Source organism: Mytilus californianus, unplaced genomic scaffold, assembly GCF_021869535.1.
Source record: "Mytilus californianus isolate M0D057914Y unplaced genomic scaffold, xbMytCali1.0.p SCAF_2, whole genome shotgun sequence".
Lineage (NCBI taxonomy): Eukaryota > Metazoa > Mollusca > Bivalvia > Mytilida > Mytilidae > Mytilus > Mytilus californianus.
In genome coordinates, this window is record NW_026262668.1 from 99,271,662 (window position 1) to 99,292,888 (window position 21,227).

General features: G+C 33.4%; 1 protein-coding gene and 1 long non-coding RNA gene across 2 annotated transcripts in view; both read left to right on the plus strand.

The window, feature by feature from the left end:
• The window catches only part of LOC127730563 (uncharacterized), a 345,980-nt gene that overhangs the window by 44,899 nt on the left and 279,854 nt on the right, over positions 1 to 21,227 (plus strand). The window lies entirely within an intron of this gene.
• Positions 317 to 9,710, plus strand: LOC127730545 (zinc finger protein 883-like). Its single transcript, XM_052238985.1, has one exon. It carries the CDS (start codon positions 419 to 421, stop codon positions 2,273 to 2,275), a length of 1,857 nt encoding a protein of 618 aa, XP_052094945.1. The 5' UTR covers positions 317 to 418; the 3' UTR covers positions 2,276 to 9,710.

Here is a 21,227-nt window from a genome sequence, read left to right on the forward strand (position 1 = left end):
TAAGCAAATTATATAGGCAACAGTGTGCATGTGGCTGTCAACAATGAGAAAAACACATACCATATAGTCTGCTATAAAAAGCCCAGACAAGAAAAATGTGATGTCATTTATACAGTCATCATATGCTACAATTTATGTAATATTCATTTTGTTATCATGTACAATTGTACACAAATTTTGACACAAATTCTTGTTTCTGGAGTTATGAATTGACAAATTTTGCAAAATTTAAACCTGTGCATTTTCACCATATTTTATCAAGTTATTTGTTAAAAAACAATCGTAAAATAGTTTTTATTTTTTTCTTTAGAGTGAGGCAAGGAATAAAGTCATGAAGGTTAAGTTTCAAAAGTTCTAACTGGAACTGACACGATTGATTTGGAAAAGACCAAAGAAGCCATAATACACAACTTAAGTAATGAATAACGACGAACATGATGAAGTTAAACCAAGTGTATGTGAGTTATGTGATAAGTGCTTTTATGACAGCACTGAACTTGACAAACATTACAATGAACATACACTAGATTCTACAGAATATAATGTAGAAAATCATACTACAAAACCAGAATCATTGTATAGATGTGGAATTTGTGGCCAGAATTTCAATAGTGGTGAAGAATTATCAGATCATTCAGTAACACATATTCCAGATGAAATCTATACTTGTGATATATGTAACAAGCCGTTCCTGACCAAAGAGGATATTAGTGATCATTACAACACAGCTCATGATAACGATAAACCTTATAAATGTGAGATATGTGGCAAAGGTTTTATCCTCACTAAAACTTTAGAAAAACACAGGCAAATACATATCACTGGTAAACCTTATAGATGTTCAGAATGTGGCAAAGGATTTACTGAAAATGGAGCATTGCAGAGTCATTTGAAAATTCATTCAGGAGAAAAACCATATAAATGTCAGGTGTGTGGAAAGGCTTTCCGTGAAAGTGGCACTCTAGTCATACACACACGCATACATACTGGGGACAAACCTTATAAGTGTGATCTGTGTGAAAGGGGGTTCGTGACCAGTAGCAGTCTTAAGGCTCATAAAGAAACACACACTGGAATCCGGTCACATAAATGTGAATATTGTGGACTGAAATTTAGACAGAGAGCTGGTTTAAAGATTCATTTGCCAAAACACACTGGGGAATATCTTTATCGTTGTGATGTTTGTGGTAAAGGCTTTGCCCTGAAAGGTAGCTTTAACATTCATATGAATATGCATAAGGGAGCTCTGATTTACAAATGTGACCAGTGTGACAAAGCATATGCTGCTAAACATATGCTTAAACTTCACCAACATATGCACACTGGGGAATTCCCATATAAGTGTAATCTGTGTGGAAAAGGTTTCCTCGGTAAAGGAAATCTAACATGCCATCTACGTATACACAGTGGTGAGAAACCTTTCAAATGTGAATTTTGTCCAAAAGCCTTTGCCATCAGTGGTAACCTACAGCAGCATGTCAAGATTCATACCCGTGAAATGATGTTTAAATGTGACATCTGTTCTCATGAGTTTGTCACAAGTGTATCATTACGTAAACATGTGCGTGTTCACACTGGTGAAAAGCCTTTCAGATGTGAGATCTGTGGAAAAATGTTTGCACAAAATGCAAATCTTAAAAGACACAAAATTATACACACCGGAGAAAAAGAATATAAATGTGACATCTGTCATATGGAATTTAATATGCCAACAAATTTATACAGACACAAACGTGTGCATTCAGAAGAGCGCAAATACGAATGTACCTTTTGTGATAAAGCATTCAAAAGTAATGGTAACCTTCAGCGCCATATTAGAATTCATACAGGGGTTAAACCTTTTCAGTGTAATACATGTGGAAGACAGTTTGGTCACAGTGAAAGTCTACAGCGCCATACAAGAACCCATACAGGTGACAAACCGTATAAATGTGACACTTGTGGTAAATGCTTTGCTGATAATGGTTGTTTGGCCAGACATAAATCCGTCCATGATCCAGGAGGCAAGAAATATAAATGTGATATTTGTCATAGATACTTTGTTCTTAACTCTAGTATGAAGAGACACAAAAAAGAAGTCCATGGTGTAGCTGATGACAATAATTCTAGTCTAGACGATCAAACATCAAATGGTATCAGTTATAACAGTGATGCTACTACAGAAGATGAAAATGAAGAAGATATTCACAAATACAGTTCTAAAAAGACTTTGAATTTTGTAGATAATTCTGTTAAAGTTGAAGCTGGTAATCATGATAGTGAGCAATGTGATTGATGTTATTCAATATAGATGACTATTATAAGTATATATTATAAATTGTTTTCAGCATATATCATGTATATATATTAAATTATTTATTTATTCATTATCAAGAACTATAACATTAAAGTTGCACAAATTTATTTGTTGTAACAGCACCTTGAAGTTAAATGAATGATTCGAAGTTTAAGGTGTTAATTCATTCTATATACATTGTACATTCTGAACAGTTTGAAGTTAAATTTAAAATACACAAGGTAAAAAAAACCATGCGATGGTTCTGTTACTCTTTTCATGTTTTATTTTTTCTTTCTGCTAAATTGATACATGTACATACAGTCAGGGGTACTACTTGTACAAGTAATCTTTATTTACTTGAAGAAGTAAATAAAATATACTTATACAAGTTAAATATATTGTTTGAATAATCTCCCCTTAATTTTCTAAAAAAATTTACTTGTATAAGTAAATTTTTTTTACAATCCCACAAAAATTCTCAAGTTTTGAGATGTAAAATCATGCCTTTAACAATTTTTCTCAGGTTAGCTCATAATTTTTGATAAGAGTTCAAGGTTTCATCTCATTAATTCAACAAAGAAACTGATTGAGCAAAGGTCTTAAGTATTTGCGCAAGGCCTTCAAAAATTGCTCCTTGGGGACTTGTAAATGAGCAGTGTTCTTAAGATACATAACAGACAAATGAGATTTTCATTGTCCATGAAATAACACTTTAATGAATATTAAAGACATCTTCAAAGGACAGACAATTCAAAATTCTGTTAGAGCAAAGAAGTTCTAAGAATTCAAGAAAAGAAGATAGGATGACTTTTTTACTTGTATAAGCTGATAAGTAAAAAAGTCTGAATGTCTAAGGGACCTAACTAGGCCAAAAAATTATTTAATTATACAAGTAAATAAAATACCGGTACACTTGTATGTATCCTACAAATTTACTTATATAAGTACCGGGTATATTATAATTACTTCTTCAAGTAAATAAAAATTACTCGTACAAGTAGTACCCCTGACTGACATATTTGTTGATAAACATGTTAAATATATCATGGTTACTAAATAACACTGCTAACTTACTAAACATCTTGCACAAACTGCATTTTTAGAATGATTATATACATATATATATTTAAATTAACAGGCAATCAACATGCAGGATTTGTATAAATTACATACTTTTTACAAATCCCGCAGGTATAATACATGTGCAGTTTAAAGGAAAAAAGGATATACTTTTTACAAATCCTGCATGTTGATTGCCTGTCAGATTCTGTCTTTTTTTGACAAAGTCGAAAAAGTGAGACTTAGTCATGCTTTTCTGTCAGCTTGGTGTCAACAATGTATTAGTTTGTGATTATGTCAGTTTCTTGAGAACCACTAGTGGTAGGTCAATGATATTGGTATGTACTATGCGGTTGTATTAGCATTGGCATATCTCATTTACATGGAGATTATTTGACCCTGTCCCTCAGTCACGGTCTATTGAATTTGAAACTTTTGCTTGGTTTTAAAAAAATGTATTAGTTTGTGATAAGGACAGTTTGACAATGTTTGAGGGGAACCTTTAGTGGTAGGTCAATGATATTTGGTTTGCAGATATATAAGCATTGGCACATCTCATTTCCATGGAAATTAATAGGATCTGCCCCCTCAGTCATGGTCTATTGACTTTGTATGTTTTGCTTAGATTACATCAGTTTAAAATGAACCACTAATGTTAAATCAATGATATTTGGTATGCAGTGGTATAAGCATTTGCAAGTCTCATATCCATGGAGATTATGTGGTCCAGCACCTTCAGTCATGGTTCATTGACTTTGAATGTTTTGCATAGTTTACATAGGTAAATTTTTAACATTTGCCTTATCATGCTTATACTATCTAAATAACAACATAGCAAGACATATCTCTGCGTCAATATTTTAACAAAATATTTATTCAGAGTTTGAACCGTATCCTTATATAATCTTTATCCATTCATGAGCACGTGTGTAAGTGTCCTTAATTGAAGCCAGTGCTTGCAAAGCCTTGCACAACATGTTGCAAGTATTACTTTCTAGATTGTTAAAAATACAGATATTGATTCTTTTCATCAAACATGTCAAACAAGAGTTGTTTCCCATTTGTGAAGGATTTATATTCTTCAGTCACTGTATAATTGCTGTTGGATTTCGTGATTTAATTATGTGCTAATCATGCTAATAGGGGGAAATTAGTGATTTGAGATAAATTATAAAAGAATAACAAATGGTATTCATACTGTCATCAAGTGCATCTGAATTCTGGTTATGAACTAGATATAGAGCATTATCGCTATTTGGAGTATTTTTCCTTTGATCTTTTTTATGATAATTTTTCATATAATGCTACTCGCTTGAGATAGAAAATTATCACTAGAAACCATTGGCGCACATGCAGTTATCAATGTAAACATCAACGACGTCATAGGCAAGATAGTGATAAACAGATAATCAATTATCTTTCAAACTCATGGATGTTTCTCTGCCATATCTCATGTCAGGGCTGTTGCCCTTCAATGAGATTGAAGCTGAGAATTCGAAACACCCTCTCATTTGAAAAACCATTGATAATCTGTAATTAATGCACAACTGAAGGCTAAATAAATTTAGGGAAAAGAAAATGTCAAAAGTTTCTGTATAAACTACATGTACATGTACAAAATAATAATTGTATATTATTTATGATTATTGTTAAATTATTCTTATACATATTTGTTGTATGTGCTCATATTTATTGTTAGAACAAAGGAATATTGAACTTGTTGATTGTAGTCATTGTTACAAATGTAGAGTATGAGATTGGATCTTATATTAGATATGCATTTTATTAGAACCACATGCAGTGAAAATATTTTATTTACATTTTTTTTATATGCTGGAAATTTTATGGGTCATACCTGTGTGTAGATTTGTTAATTAATTTTTTAGGTGAAGCTGATTTGTATATGTATATTAGTGTTTCTAAATTTGTTTTCATGAATGCAAAGTTGTGTGTTTTAGATTGTTTAGTAAAATATGTTCTGTTGCTAGATAAAACTGGTTAAATAATCACTGCAGCCTGCAAGGCTCCTTTAAATGATTATTTTTTTCTGAGTCTACTGTTTAGTTTATATTAAGGGACTTTAATTTGTTACTTTTTAATTGGAGCATTATTTATTCATTAAAAACAAACTGCTTTTAAACATGCATGTTCTAAAATGTTTTTAAACATTTAATTGTATTTTGATATTTACACATTAACCTGTTATCTTTCATGACTCTTTGTACAATATACATGATAAATGACTCATTCAAATTCAAACAACAAGTTTTGAGAAGTATTCATAAATGATACTTGTATCCATGGTATCATAATATACACGAAAGAACATTAGCAATGCACAACTTCTATCCAACAACAATCATGACAATGTTTATTTAATTTTCATGTTTTTACTCAATTGTTAAAACTTTTTAAACAGTGAAAAAAATTAAACATTCCTGGTAATTAATTGAGATATAATGGAGGTATCTACCTTCTATAATGTCTGTTTGCATGTGATATGTTGACATTTCCATTAAAAAATCGAAAATCAAAAGAATCTGATTTGTCAATTCTTACAATATGTGTTCAGTAGATATCAGAAAAACCTTCTTCTTTTTAGCTCACCGGGGCCCGAAGGGCCCCATGTGAGCTTATGCCATCACTTGTCGTCCGTCGTCGTAAACTATTTCAAAAATCTTCTCCTCTGAAACTACTGGGCCAAATACCTTCAAACTTTAACTAAATGTTCCTTAGGGTATCTAGTTTAAAAATTGTATCCGAAATTTTGATCCATCGACAAACATGGCCGCCATGGCTAAAAATAGAACATAGGGGTCAAATGCAGTTTTTGGCTTATATCTCAAAAACTAAAGCTTTTAGAGTAAATCTGACTTGGGGTAAAATTGTTCAATTGGTCAAGATCTATCAGCTTTGAAATTTTCAGAAGAATCGAACAACCCATTGTTGGGTTGCTGCCACCGAATTGGTAGTTTTAACAAAATTTTGCAGTTTTTATTTGTTATTATTTTGAATATTATTATAGATATATATAAACTGTAAGCAGCAATAATGTTCAGCAAAGTAAGATCTACAAAAAAGTTAATCTGACCATAATTGTCAATTGACCCCTTAAGGAGTTATTGCCCTTTAAAGACAATTTTACACAATTTGTTCATCAAGTTTGCTAACATTTAAAAATCTTCTCCTCTGAAACTACTGGGCCAATTACCTTCAAACTTTAACTAAATGTTCCTTAGGGTATCTTGCTTATAAATTGTATCCGAAGTTTGTATCCATCGACAAACATGGCTGCCATGGCTAAAAATAGAACATAAGGGTCAAATGCAGTTTTTGGCTTATATCTCAAAAACTAAATCTTTTAGAGCAAATGCGACATGGGGTAAAATTTAATTGGTCAAGATCTATCGGCCCTGAAATTATCAGACGAATCGAACAACCCATTGTTGGGTTGCTGCCACCGAATTGGTAGTTTTAACAAAATTTTGCAGTTTTTTGTTATTATTTTGAATATTATTATAGATATATATAAACTGTAAGCAGCAATAATGTTCAGTAAAGTAAGATCTACAAAAAAGTTAATCTGACCAAAATTGTCAATTGACCCCTTAAGGAGTTATTGCCCTTTAAAGACAATTTTACACAATTTGTTCATCAAGTTTGCTAACATTTAAAAATCTTCTCTTCTGAAATACAGGTGAGCGAATCAGGCTCTTGAGAGCCTCTTGTTTTTTGTATCTTTCTATAGATTTTTGCAAATTGTAATATTAAATTTGTCAGAAATTTATGAATTTATAGTCTTTGTCTACTTTGATATAAAAAACAATTTTTCTAAATTTCTTACCAATCTTATCATTGGATTAAAAGAAATATATGCCTTTTGTTACGTTGCCAACACAAAAATTAAAGGTGATGGTTTGCTTATTTTGTTGTTCAGTTTATAATGTATAAGTAATATTTCTGTTTGTTGCTTGTAGTGATTGTTACTAGTTCCCACAAAACTACTTTACCAGCCCATGGAATATACATTTACCTGTACAAGTGTCAATGAAGAAATTTTCTAGATATATAATGTTGTATATAATTAATGTCATTGCATTCTACAGTGAGCTAATTAACTTATAAAAATCTTTATTTATTTTTTTTGCCAGAAAATGTGAAATAACTACTAAACTTTATAGGTTGCACTTTGTAAATACAGCTGTTTCACAAGCCACGCCTCTTTTGGGGAGATATATAATATTCATAGATATGTTAATTTGTTAACGTACTGGTTCCCAGATATGATCTCTGTGTTTCATTTCATAGAGACATAACTTGGGAATGTTACCAGTATAGAAAAACATGGTAGCGCCTAAAATTTAATTCTTAGGAGGTCCAAAAGCGGAGGTAGGGGTAATATAGAATTTTAGTATAAGTTTAAAATCTTAGAAGTTCAGGGCATATAAATGTTGAAAATATGCCGCACAGCCCTATATTTTGACCTTTGAATAAAATAGTAGTGCATATCAACTTTCCGTTCTGGGATATAATTTTTCAGTAAACTTCATAGTGAAAGTGGCACAGTTTTAGCCGCAAAGGGAGTTCTTATGGGAAATTGCATTGTCTATATTTACAGAATTGCAACCTATAATCAATAATGTCTCATTTCGGGTATTCCAATCTCAGTAAAGAAAGTAATTACAAGTATAAGGAATTCAAATCTGAACAAAAGTAAATGTTTAAATTAAAAAAAAAATTAATATGATGCATATTTTCTTGAAAGCCTCAACAGTTATTAAGTACAAATGTATGCATATGATCAATAAAATACAGAATTTGTAAATGATGCGTATATCTTTTAGGAGTTGCAAATATATACATGAATGGTCTCTCATATGGGAAATTCATTGTAAGGAAGATTATTTTTTATGAAAATGGAGACTGGTTTGGGATTATAACTTTTTTATGCCCCGGCCGTAGCGGAGGGGGCATTAAGTTTTACCCTGGTCCGTCTGTACGTACGTTTCAAAATTGGTTTCTGTTCTCTAACTTTAGTTTGCCTCAACCAAATGTTATGAAACTTATACACAATGCTTATTACCACAAAACACAGATCAAGTTTGAATTTTGGTGGCATCACTTTAACCCTTCTAGAGTTATGCCCCTTTACAAATAGAAAAATTGCTAAATATTTTGTTTCCGTTCTCTAACTTCAGTTTGCTTCAACCAAATGTTATGAAACTTAGACACAATGCTTACTACCACAAAACACAATTCAAGTTTGAATTTTAGTGTCGTCACTTTTACCGTTCTAGAGTTATGCTCCTTTAGAAATGGAAAAATTGCTGAATTTTTCGTTTCCTTTCTTTAACTTTAGTTTGCCTCAACCAAATATTATGAAACTTATACACAATGCTTATAACCACAAAACACAGATCAAGTTTGAATTTTGGTGGCGTCACTTTTGCCGTTCTAGAGTTATGCCCCTCTACAGATGGAAAAATTGCTGAATTTTTCGTTTCTATTCTCTTACTTTAGTTTGCCTCAACCAAATGTTTTGAAACTTATACACAATGCTAATTACCACAAAACACAGATCAAGTTCGAATTTTGGTGGCGTCACTTTTGCTGTTCTAGAGTTATGCCCTCTTTGTTTCCATTCTCTTACTTTAGTTTGCCTCTACCAAATGTTATGAAACTTATACACAATGCTAATTACCACAAAACACAGATCAAGTACAAATTTGGGTCGTGTCACTTTTACAGTTCCTGAGTTATATCCCTGAATAACATTATATGCAAGCAGGGGCATCATCTGTGTCCCATGGACTCATTCCCCATTTATTTAAAGTTTATTTTGAAAGAAAATAGTTTGAATTTTAAATAAGAAACTCATTTTATTTAGAAATACAAGCTACTGGTTTAAAGCATTAATAAAATCATGTTTGCAAATGATGAAAAAATGTTTTGCTCAAAAAAATTGTCTTTTTTTCAGCTTTCTTCATTTTAAACTACAAGTCTAAGCTTTGGTTTTTCAATGTTCATATGAAATTTGATGGGGAGATTTCCTTCAAAGATTCCCAATCATTTTTTGGATTTATACTGAAGTATTTATTGATGATTGACACATGATTGATTAGACAATTATCCTTTAAAATTTATTTTTTTTTCCAAATAAAAGTTAAAGGTTAAAACAATCCTGTATAATGTATATTATAAATATCAATAAAGTGTTTTGATATTTATTTATTGATTTGTAGGTCAAGTAAGTTCACAAAGACATTTATTTATATTAATCATGGAAGGATGTTGTTAATGTGTGTAAAGCTTTACATGTATGTGATTGTTATAAAGAATTTATATAGAACTATTAAAATATGTTCAAATACAACTCTTTTTTTGTTTCTTTTTAGCTCACCAGATCATAAAAGTCACTCTGAACTTTGGCATCAATCATCTGTTCTTAAACTTATTACCATGATTACCTTTGTATGATGTTCTCACCTTTGTCTCATTATTGATAGGAATGATATATGGAGGATCACAAGAGTTTATAAGAAATCCCGATTTTATTCCAAACAGAAATGTACAAATGGAAGACACTGTCTGGTTCATTATATTAATGCATAAAAGCCATTTTAAAATGTATAATTTTTTGGAGTACCAGCCAGAATTTTTAATTCTTTCACTTTTATTAATGGATGCACATGAGACCTCCTACAGATCCCAAGTCTGTGCATATCGATCTATATCTGTTGCAATGATACCACATACATGTAGCTTCCCTTCAATATAGAAAAGTGTATCATAATCTTCTTTCTCAACAACACATGTGTAAGGCTACTCTATAAAATAACATAAAAGGTTCTTCATGAAAGTCCGTCAGTCTGTACCAGTCATAAAAACGGTACAAAAACCAGTTCTGAATGCTGATTATTTCATGGACAAAGGAGAAGGTACGATTCAAACCAAATTGGCCTTGAGATCAAATGTACTTAAAACTGTCTGATTTGCAGAAGAAAAAGTGGAGTCTATGTATTTGCATAAAACATGACTGAAAAATCTTCCTTATACATGTAACACCACTATAATGACGACATTGTCAAAGTTTGTCATGAAAAATATTTACATTTTCTGAAAATAAATAAGATGTGGTATGAGTGCCAATGAGACAACTCTCCATCCAAGTCACAATTTATAAAAAAGTTAGCAATTATTGGTCAAAGTACGGCCTTCAACACGGAGCCTTGGCTCGCACTGAACAGCAAGCTATAAAGGACCCCAAAATGACTAGTGTAAAACAATTCACACAGGAAAACAACGGTCTAAACGAGAAACACCTATGAACCACACCAACAAACGACAACCACTGAACAACCGGCTCTTCTTCTTCTATGGATCTTTACACCCTTTATAGGGTAACCATACTTTCGTATGTCGAACAGTTCCACCACCAAAAATAATGAAAAATTAACAATCATAACACCACAACATTATATACACTATTTACATTAGGAACTTTTAAAGTTTGTTTTTATGACTTTTTACATGGGAAGTTTACAGTTTTATGACTTTTTACATGGGAAGTTTTACAGTTTTTAAGACTTTTTACATGGGAAGTTTAGAATTTTTATGATTTTTTACCTCGGGCAGTTTAGATTTTTTTGGTCTGCCGATACTAAATGTAATAAAATTTACAGATTAAATCATATGTTTACTTTTTAGATAATTCAAAGAAGGAAAAAGACAAAATTTATAGTCTGTGACCTTTAAAAAATTCACCTTTATATTTTAAGTTAATTTGACATTAATTTATTTACTGTGTATTATGAGAGTCCATAGAAAAATTAAGCTTTCAAAACTATTTTATAGTTAATTCGCAAATTATTTATTAACTGAGACTATAAGATTTAATAAAAGAATTATACTTTCAAAAATTGTATTAAGTACATTTTCAATTATTTATTTAATTATTCATTGCTGCCCCTCCCATCCTTGCACCCACTCTCAGGCATCCTTTTTCTTTGCCTGGTCTTTCATCACCAGTTGATATCGTGCATTGTGTATGAGGAACACTAGCCTTCTTGCTTGGAATTCTATTTTAGACATCAGGTCGGATGTGATTCTGTATATCTTTTGTATTTTTGTAATGTCTATTAATACTTGAATTGTCATTTCACATGTAAGGTCTTCTTCACGCACATCCCCATTTGCGGTAAGGGGGTCCTTAATTGTTTGTAGAATTGGATATCGCAGGTAATTCCAAGCTTCACATTGTATAAGCAAATGTCCTAATGTTTCTTCTTTACAATCGATCGCACGCTATACAATGATCTTCAGTTCCTTCTTTGTATATCTTATATCTTAGAGGTTGTAGTATATAAGTTCCAGTTAATAGTTTGATCTTGGTAGGTACTCTCTTGCTGTCTCTTGGAGATTGATGTTTGATTCGCAATATTGGATGTATTTTCCCTGGCAAGAATATATCACTGTTAAGGTAATGAAGGTCGGTATAGAGCTTAGCTAGGGATGTGATTCGCTCAATCCTGTAGGCATTGATCCCTTTTCTGGTTTTACAGTTCTTTCTTTTTCATCTGAATATCTAGCCACTCAATTGCATTTCATAGATCGTATTTTAGCATGATTGTTTTTACTTCAATAAACCAGCTGTTACTATTTATTGACTTGATGCACAATTGCCTCCTTGCTAGTTGTTTTTCTAAGCTTTCGTTGGGTTGAGTACATACATTTATGAAGAGGGTCATAACCTTTAAGTGTATTTGTGCCTTAACTGGTAGTATTCCCGTCAAGATGTTAATTGCGGGATCTGGTGTGTTAGTTGGTAGTGACATTAGTTGCTTAAGCATTTTCTATTGAAATTTTTCCAATTTCTCCAGATTAAGAGATCGTGGTGTTAATAGATCCATTCCATATAATAACACTGGCAAGATGTAGATTTTATACAGGTGTATTATTGTTTCCATATCCAGTCCATTTTTACCATGGAAGCCACTGCCAAGTAGAGCATAAGCACTTCTCCTTGATTTTTTTATATTCTCCTCAATATTTGCTATGATATTTTGCTTCATAGAGTTGGTTCTGATTATTCCTAAATGCATGGCTGAGTCAACTCCTGACGTAGTAGCTTCATTCATTGTATATTCTTCCAATAGCGTTTCTTTCCTTGTTGGCTTAGGTTTGATGTTTATAGCCACGCTTTTTTTTTGCTTTAGTTTATATCCCTCCATGCCGGCAAAAGTGTTTGCCATATTGATTTGTACTTTCATATCGGTTGTCTTTTTGCTCATGAGTGCGACATCATCTGCACATGCGCTAGTATTGCAGAGTATATTTCCAATTCTACATCCTAAATTTGATGTTTCCAGCATGTTGAGTAGTGGATTGATGTAAAGCTTGTATAGGTCGGTACTTAGGATCCCTCCATGGCGTACTCCTTGTAGTATATTAAATAGCTCGGAAGTTTGGCCATTCCATTTAACTGCACTTGTTGCATTTGTGTGCATACTCTGAATGATTGTCCAGTGTTTATCGTCGATTCCTGCATGATAGAGCCGCTTCATAAGATGGGAATGTATAACTACATCAAAGGCTGATTTTGCGTCCAGCAGTACAAGTTCATACTCTTGATTATTGTCTTTGGTTTCACGGTATATTTCTTCTACCGGTAAGGCTGCATTTGCTGGTCCTGAGCCTGCCGTAAATCCTCGTTGAGTTACATTTTGGGTTACAAGTACTGCTGGGTTGATCCTTACTTTTACGATTGTTTCTATCACTTTGTTTAACACCGGTAGTACATTTATTCCTCTGTAGTTAATTGCTATGTTTTTCTCGCCTTTGTTCTTAAAAACGGGGGTGAGTAATCCCTCTTTTAGCATTTCATGTACCTTGCCTTCTTTGATTATTATGTTGATGAGGTTCAGTAATAACCATTCCAAATTTTTCCCTGCATGTAATATATGTTCAACAGTGATTCCATAGATATCAGCTATTTTCCTTCATTAATTGATTTGATGGCATTTTGTAGTTCTTCTAGTGTGGCCGGTAGTATATTCTTATCTTTCACTATCTCTGTAATTAATCCTATTTCATATTCTACTTCCTGATGATATTGTCTATTCTCTAAGACTGTAGATTCCTCTGGAGTTGCTAAGTTTCTAAAGTGCAGTTTAAAGCCTTCCATAACATTTTGCTCACCAGACATACATATGTCTCCTACATGCAAATCCACGATAGCATTACCCCTGATCTTTCTATTGCTTTTTACTAGATGGTGGAACAGTTTTGCATCCTTTGTTCTTGTTTCCATTATGCGTTGTTTCTCAGAATCTTTGACTTTAGCTTTTTCAATTCGCACCTGTCGCCTAAATTCCCTTCTAGTTCTCAGTCTTTGTTGGTATGTATTGTTTTTAGGGTCCTTTGTTTTTCCTTGCTTTACCCACTGCGCATAGTATTTACGCATCTCGTCTAGGGCTAATTTTATATCTGGAGACCATGCATTCAATTTCAGTTTTGCCTTGTACCTTGGCTTGTTTGAGGCACATGTAACTGCTGCATCATTTAGAAATTCATGCACCTGCTCTAAGACGGATGTAGCTTGTTCTAATGTATCCAGCGGCATGTTGAGTATAGAAACCGATTGTTCATTTGTCATGGCTGCATATAGGTCAATATCAACTTTGTCCCATTTGACAGCTCGGTTTGTACACTCCTTCGTTAGATTTTTGCAATCAGCATCGTTCGAGATTCCATATAATATTTTCATTTTTATTGGACGATGATCTGACGTGTTGTTCATAATGCTATTCATCACTTGCTTGTGTGTTGGCTTGATTTTTCCAAGTTTATGTAGGAAGTAGTCCAATTCTGAACATTCTTCTCCATTGACCTTTACGAATGTCTTTCCTTCATTGTCGTATTTAAACCCAGTCTCACTACTGGAACAATGGCCCGTAGATTGGCCGTGAAAATGTCCGTAAAAATGCTGGTGATTTTTACAGTGTTTGTCACGGTTAATTTGCGATGGGCCGTGAAACTTATCCATGACAATGCCGTGGAAAGACTGTCGTGAAAAGGCTGTGAAAAGTTTGTGAAAAGGCCGTGAAGAGGTGCCACCTGAAAACTTGGGTGAAAAGACCGTAGAAACCCTGTGAAAAAAAAATGTACACCGTGAAAAAGTCGTGATAATGCATTATGTACCCATTGTGAAAAGACCGTGAAATGTAGATATAGTACAGTATATGCCTTTATTTATCGTGAAAAGGCCGTGAAAAGGTGCCAACTGATAACTTGGGTAAAGAGACTTTAGAAACCCTGTGAAAAACAAAAATGTACACCGTGAAAAAGTCGTGATAAATTATGTGCCCATTGTGAAAAGACCTTGAAATGTACATGTACTACTGTGATAAACAGCCATTCACTGATTGTGAAAACTCCTGTAAAATGTTAAATATATTTTTCAGGCCATAATTGAACAAAAAAATTAAATGCTGTTTCAATCAAGTGAAGTAAAATGCCTGAAAACCTAGTGTAAACATCTACAGAAAACTTATTTAAGTACAATGCAAGTGAGACTATGACAAACCATATTAAAATGCTGTATTTGTTTTAGTAATAATTGAGACAAAGAATAAAAATATTAATTTTAATAGAACTGTAGTAATTATGTAAAGAAAACATAAAAGCACACAAATGTCAATGTTATTAAGTAGCTAAAGTCAGCTGTAACATGTATTGTAGAAATTTTGTACATCTCTTGGGTCTGATTTTACCACTTCAGCAATATTTGCCTAATGTAATCCTTCACTTCACTGCCCTTTTAAATAACTATTCCAGAAAAACATTTATAGAAGTTCCTGTTAATTCCCAGGAAATACTTTTAACTGAAAAGCTCTTCTTTCCAACTGGATTCCTGAACTATTTTATATAAAGACTGCTATATCATTTTGCTCTTCATTCCTAGAATAAATAAAGAAACATTACATATATTATACATGTATATAAAAAAAACTATTTATATATTCAAATTAATTTTTGGCATTTATGTACATGCATGTACTTAAAACAGCTACAATATTATTCCATGCAATACAGGACTTCACGGTCAATGACCCCATATTGAATAGGGGGCAGATTTTCATACTGAAGGTGAAAATGGTATGAAAAATACTAAAAATACATCATTGAAACAGAACAGCCACTTGGAAACATGCATAGGTTTTCCCATATTTTCATACCATTTTCCAGAAAATCTGCCCCCTATCCAATATGGCATCATTAGTTAACGAAGTTCTGTATTGTCAACTTATATTATTTTTTTTAGATTTTTTTAAAGACTAAAGACACTTTTAAGATAGGCTGATAAATTCAAATGTTTCTTTGAAGTAATAATATGTTTGGCTAAAGCCAAACTTGTCTAGACTAAGTGGCTGTAATGAGTCACAGCTATTTATTTTACAGGGGGCCAGGGGCGTAGCAACTTTTACTTCAGGCACATTCGCCATAACAATTATTTTTTAAACACCTCATTGCCATACCAATTATTCTTATGATATGGCACAAACCCTTCTAGAAAAGACATTTTGCCGTACAAATATTAAATACTTTCCCTGCTACGCCTCTGATTAATCCCTTTTTAACTCTGTGTCCCGACGGCCTAGTCAGAATAAATAAATCCCGACATATTCAAAGGTGGTTACGCCTCTGATTATCAGAGTGAACTCCATTTCAGAGAAACTTATTGCTATTATAATCATTTCCAATTATCTATGTCTATGTCTACGTAGTGTACTGTACATACATGTCATTTTTTTTATGTGGCCAGTGTGGGGAAAAAGGACCCCTCCTTTTTTCCCCAAATACATAAACAAAACAAAACCGTAATCGTATTTAAAGGATCCGGTAAGTCTTAGAAAACATTAACCAAAATGATTAAAGGAATCAAGTGCAACAGACTCAAATATAAGTGAATATATCACATGCATGTTTGCGCGGTTTCTGCAAATTCAGTGAAAATCAGTTCAATGGAAATGCTCACAAACGTCATCAACATTTTGGTGATATGATGCATAAAAGAATAAAATATTAATAACTTAACTTACCTCAAACTTGTTGTCACTCGTCTTGCATCTATAAAGTAAATGTTAATCGACCTTCGGCGTCTTTCAAATTTCCAACCTTGCGGAAATGTTACAATTACTCAATCATTTGTCTAAAAGAAACACGAATCCGGATACGGTCTGATATTCCGGGAAGTTCTCGTTTTTACATGTTTCGGTTGCAATTAAAATTAATATTTACTTTGTTTATAATAATGTACAGACGAGAAGCAAAATACTTTTCTTTAAATACAAAATATTTATTGGCACAAAGTCATTGATTATAACAATGAATGGTTCCATTTAAAAGTCAGCCCTGTACAGTAGTATTGCATATAACAATATTTAAACAGACATATATTTATAATGAAAAGTTTATAGGATATTTAGAAAAATGTGAGTGGAAATAATTAGACCATATTACAATAATCACATGGGATGTTTTAAATCTGAATTAGGATAAGAAAAAATTGACATGAAAAATATCACGGCCTTTTCACTGGTTTCAACAACCAGTGAAAAGGCCGTGATATTTTTTATTAAGCATGAAAGGACAAATTATCATGGCTTTTTCACGGGATATTGAAATTTCAAGGTCTTTTTCTAACATCAAATACTTTTCACGGCCTTTAGAAATTTTTTTTTACAAAAGTCACGGGGTATTTTCACGGGGTTTTCAGGGCCCTGTGATATTTCACAGACATTTCACGGCCTTTTCATGGGCTGTTGTTACAGTAGTGTCCCTTTCCAGGGGCGTTTCTAGGATATTTGAAGGAGGGGGCGTAGAATCAAATCTTTCGCCGAGCGGAGTGAGGCGAAAAATATTTTGGATTTTTTTTTCGCTAAAAAACATAAAATAATTGTGAAATGCATAAATTGACATATTCAATACAATTTTATCAGATAACGATAGGTTTTTTTTAAAGGGGGGAGGGGGGGCGTACGCCCATTACGCCCTCACCTGGACCCGCCCCTGCTTTCACAAATTTTTCCAGATAGTCTTTTCTCTCATTTATTCTATCGCTGTTTCCTAAGTCTTCGTTTAGATCTGCTCCAATTATCATTTAATGGGTATCTTGATATTTGAGCACAATTTAATTGAGTTGATCTATAGTGTCTATAAATTCCTCATAATGATCACGACTTCCAGTTGATGGTAAATAAATAGATATTAAGAGCAGATTGTTATTATCTTTTCCTAAGACTTCCACGCATTATATACGCTCTTTTCCGTCATCTAATGTTCTAATCATACTATCCATCTTCATTTTCCATATTATAGCTACTCCTCCATATCCTCTTGTCAAATATATCGGCGGGAGTGGATCATATTTATCCACACCTTTAGCGGCATAGTTCACATTTGCGTCGATTTCTCCTATCAGATTTAATTGTCCTTCAAATAGCCAATGTTCTTTAATAAGTACAAAGTCATTTTGTCTAATCAGATCCCTAACCGTTGCACTGCATGATTTAATACTTTTACAGTTGAATGAAACTATTTGCAGTGTAGTATTTGAGGCTTCTATTGTTTGTGCTACCTGATCTGCCATTGGAGCCTTTGTTGGCCTAAAAAATGCTGTTGGTGGTTTGGAATTAGCGGGTTGGCAACAAAAAACTGTTTATTGTGATTAGTTGAATCTATGCCAGAAACATCGGTTCTAGTACTACTGTTTCTGCTTTGTCCGTTACGCTTCCGGTCTTGTACCGTAACATGTTTTCTATCTGGGTTTCTATTATTTGGTTGTTTGTACTGAGGCCTGTTGATTGATGTTACTTGTTGGGATAAATACGGTATAGAGGGTCTTTCCTGCGGGACAGTATTATGAACTATTGGCATCTGGGTTATGATGATAGGTGTCATTGGCCCTGTATCCTGGTGAGCATTATATATAGGCGGTGGAAAGTTGTACCTATCAGTATCGTTGTCGGGAGCATCAGGCCCTATGAACTGTCCTCTATGGCCATTTACAATATACCCTGGTGTTAATACGTTGCACCCTGGGTAATTGCTTGTAGTCTCCATCCTTTTCGGGTAGTTCATTCTATATGCTTGTATTACGCCATTGATATGTATGTTCTAGACGGCCTCAGGGTTTGTGGGTGCGCTCTGGCATACTGTTGTGGCGATATTCATTGCAGCTCTCCTATTTTCCTGATCATTTTCATAGCTTGGATTATTGCCTTTACTTTCATGATGTATGTCTTGTCTTGCATCAGGGATGTTTAGGCTCTCCGCTACTTTCTGTAGCTGATTTTCTACCTGGTCCATAACAAGATTTGTTAGTTTTTCATGGAAGGCTAATATTCTGTTGTTAATCTTTCCTTGCATTTGTTCATTTAATGGTGTTAATGAGAGCCCCACACCTTGTATATTATTGGTATAAGTGTTCATGTCAAGTCTACGTTTCATTGTGTTGACTAATGATTCCAGTTCACAATTCTTGGATTCCAGATATTGGCACCGAGTTTCCAGGAGCACTATTTTAGACTGTTCGTCTTTGAATATTTTTTCTTTCATTTTCAGATGTTCTTCAGCCTTTCGCAATTTGAGTTCTCTTTCACGGATCTCTCTTAGTTTTAATGTTGCCCCCTCATCTTGATCAGTATACTCTGATGTTGGTTGTTCATGAATAGGGAATGGATCAAGGTTTGCCTTTTGTGTTGCTTTTTTTACCATTTTTCTGAATTGCCTTTTCCCCTTGTGTATATTGTTGGTTGTTATTTGCTATTTCAGGGTTGTTATGTAGGTACTGCCTTTCCGGACTATTTATTCTCATAATAGACTTCTCCTGGCCATGGGTTTGCTTTGGGTTGTTTTCTTTATCTTCAGGCAATTCACAAGACTTTATAAATGTTTGGCTAGTATCGTTCTGTTCATTTCGTCTTGTATTGGTTCTAGTCTTTGGATTGTGTTGCTACAGGAGTGGCATGTAAAGCTGTTACCACTGACTGTCATGCACTCAGGATGAGCTATATCATTACAAATATCACAGATTTCATATTTATCATCCATTATTATTGTGTCCCATACATCACATGTTTCAGGGCTTTTCTCAGTTGAGTCATCATTACGGCTAATGCTTATTTCTTGATTAATTGCTGGTAAATCATTGTGATGGTAAGACGTAATACTGTTTGCGCATTTTTTTCCTGGAGACAGTATTTTTTCTAATATTTTCAAGTTGACATCTTCGCATATTCGAAATGTGTAGTCTTCAAGTTCTTCCTGTTCTAATGATTCAATCTCCTTTGTTTATAAACGTTGGCAGTTGTAGTGTACCCAATGTTGGCCTGAACTATAGAATGTGCTTCCTGTTCTACATTTCTTCTTACATTTGAAACATTCAATGCTGGCTTTTCCATCTTTATCTGTATATTGCTGTAGTACACTTTTTCCTTGTGGAGCTTGTTCTAGTTTGGATTTCATGATCTCATTTAATTTAGGGATGGTTTTGTTCTTATCGCCATTGTTCATATTTTCTATAAGTTTATGTATTTCTTTTATGTCTCTATCACCAAAAGTTTCAGGATTTTTCCCATTTACCATTATTGTACAGGTAGTAAGGTACAAGTTGACTGTGTAGGTTTTGCCACATTTTTCTCTCATCTTTATAGTTATTTGCACCGTAGCAGCTTTAGATCTGTCAGTTTCTCTTTGAATTGTGGCTTTGCCTGCATCGCATGGCAATTCCTCAAATAAGCAACTGTTGCATGTTTCAGTAGTTCAAATGTTGCTGCACCTGCTTTTATGACTAAATCTCCATGCGTTTGCTTGTATTCCATGCTTGTGGAGCGCTGAGTTGCTTTTTTATCAGTGCTTTATCTACATTAAGGGAATAATCCTTTATGATCTCTCGGTGTATTTTAGCATCCTCTTTCCTTCGCACGACTTGTATATCAGAATTGCTTGCCATTTTTATATTTGTTGTCTGACTTGGTAAATCCTCTTACTACTGATCAGCAAAAAGGTACGTCGTGGATAATCCTGCTATCGACTTCAATTCACTGACCAGCAGTCCTTATTCAGAATTTAGTATGCGGACGTCTATACGTACAGAGATAAGGTTAAAGTCACAATTATTTCCTTTTAATGGTTGATTTTTGGAATACAACTTTATGGTGTAAGTACAGCTATTTTGTATACACTATTTATAGTATTATGTCAGTATTATGGATGTTGGTTTTGATCTCTTTAAGCTATGGTCTTATTTTCCTTGTTTCTTTGGGTTGGGATAGTTGGGTCCAATGCAATAGACTACGGTTGATCAGCAATAAGGTACGTCGTGGATAATCCCACTGTCGACGCAAATCACTTATCAATCGCACTCTGTGTCTACTCGTAACCTGAAGTTGTTATGGAAAAAAAAGCCTATAATATTGTTGGTATTGCTTTTGAAGTTCTTGTTGATATTGGTTTTTAGAGTTGCAGTTATTGTTTAAATTTAGACAAAACAGTCAGTTTTATTATTATTGTTTATATTCACCCCATATGTACCAAGTGTTAGATTAATTTTATTGATATTAAAGAAATTTCTTGGTATTCCTAAACGGAAGATTTTATACACACAGAAGAAGAAGTATACTTAACAACAAAATTATTTTCATTTACCTGTGTATAATATGACGCAGGTTTCTTCAAAAGTGATGATTTTCTAAAAATTGTTTGAAATTTCACAGTGATATCATACTTTAACTTTGTTTAAACCTGTTTATTAACTTTTGACTTCAATTATTTATCTCTTGTAATTTTTTATTAACTGTGTATTTGCATTCAGGTGTCACAGGTCAAA

What these genes read in the sequence shown, in the direction of transcription:
- LOC127730545 (XM_052238985.1), top strand. Translation starts at nt 419, where the DNA reads ATGAATAACGACGAACATGATGAAGTTAAACCAAGTGTATGTGAGTTA.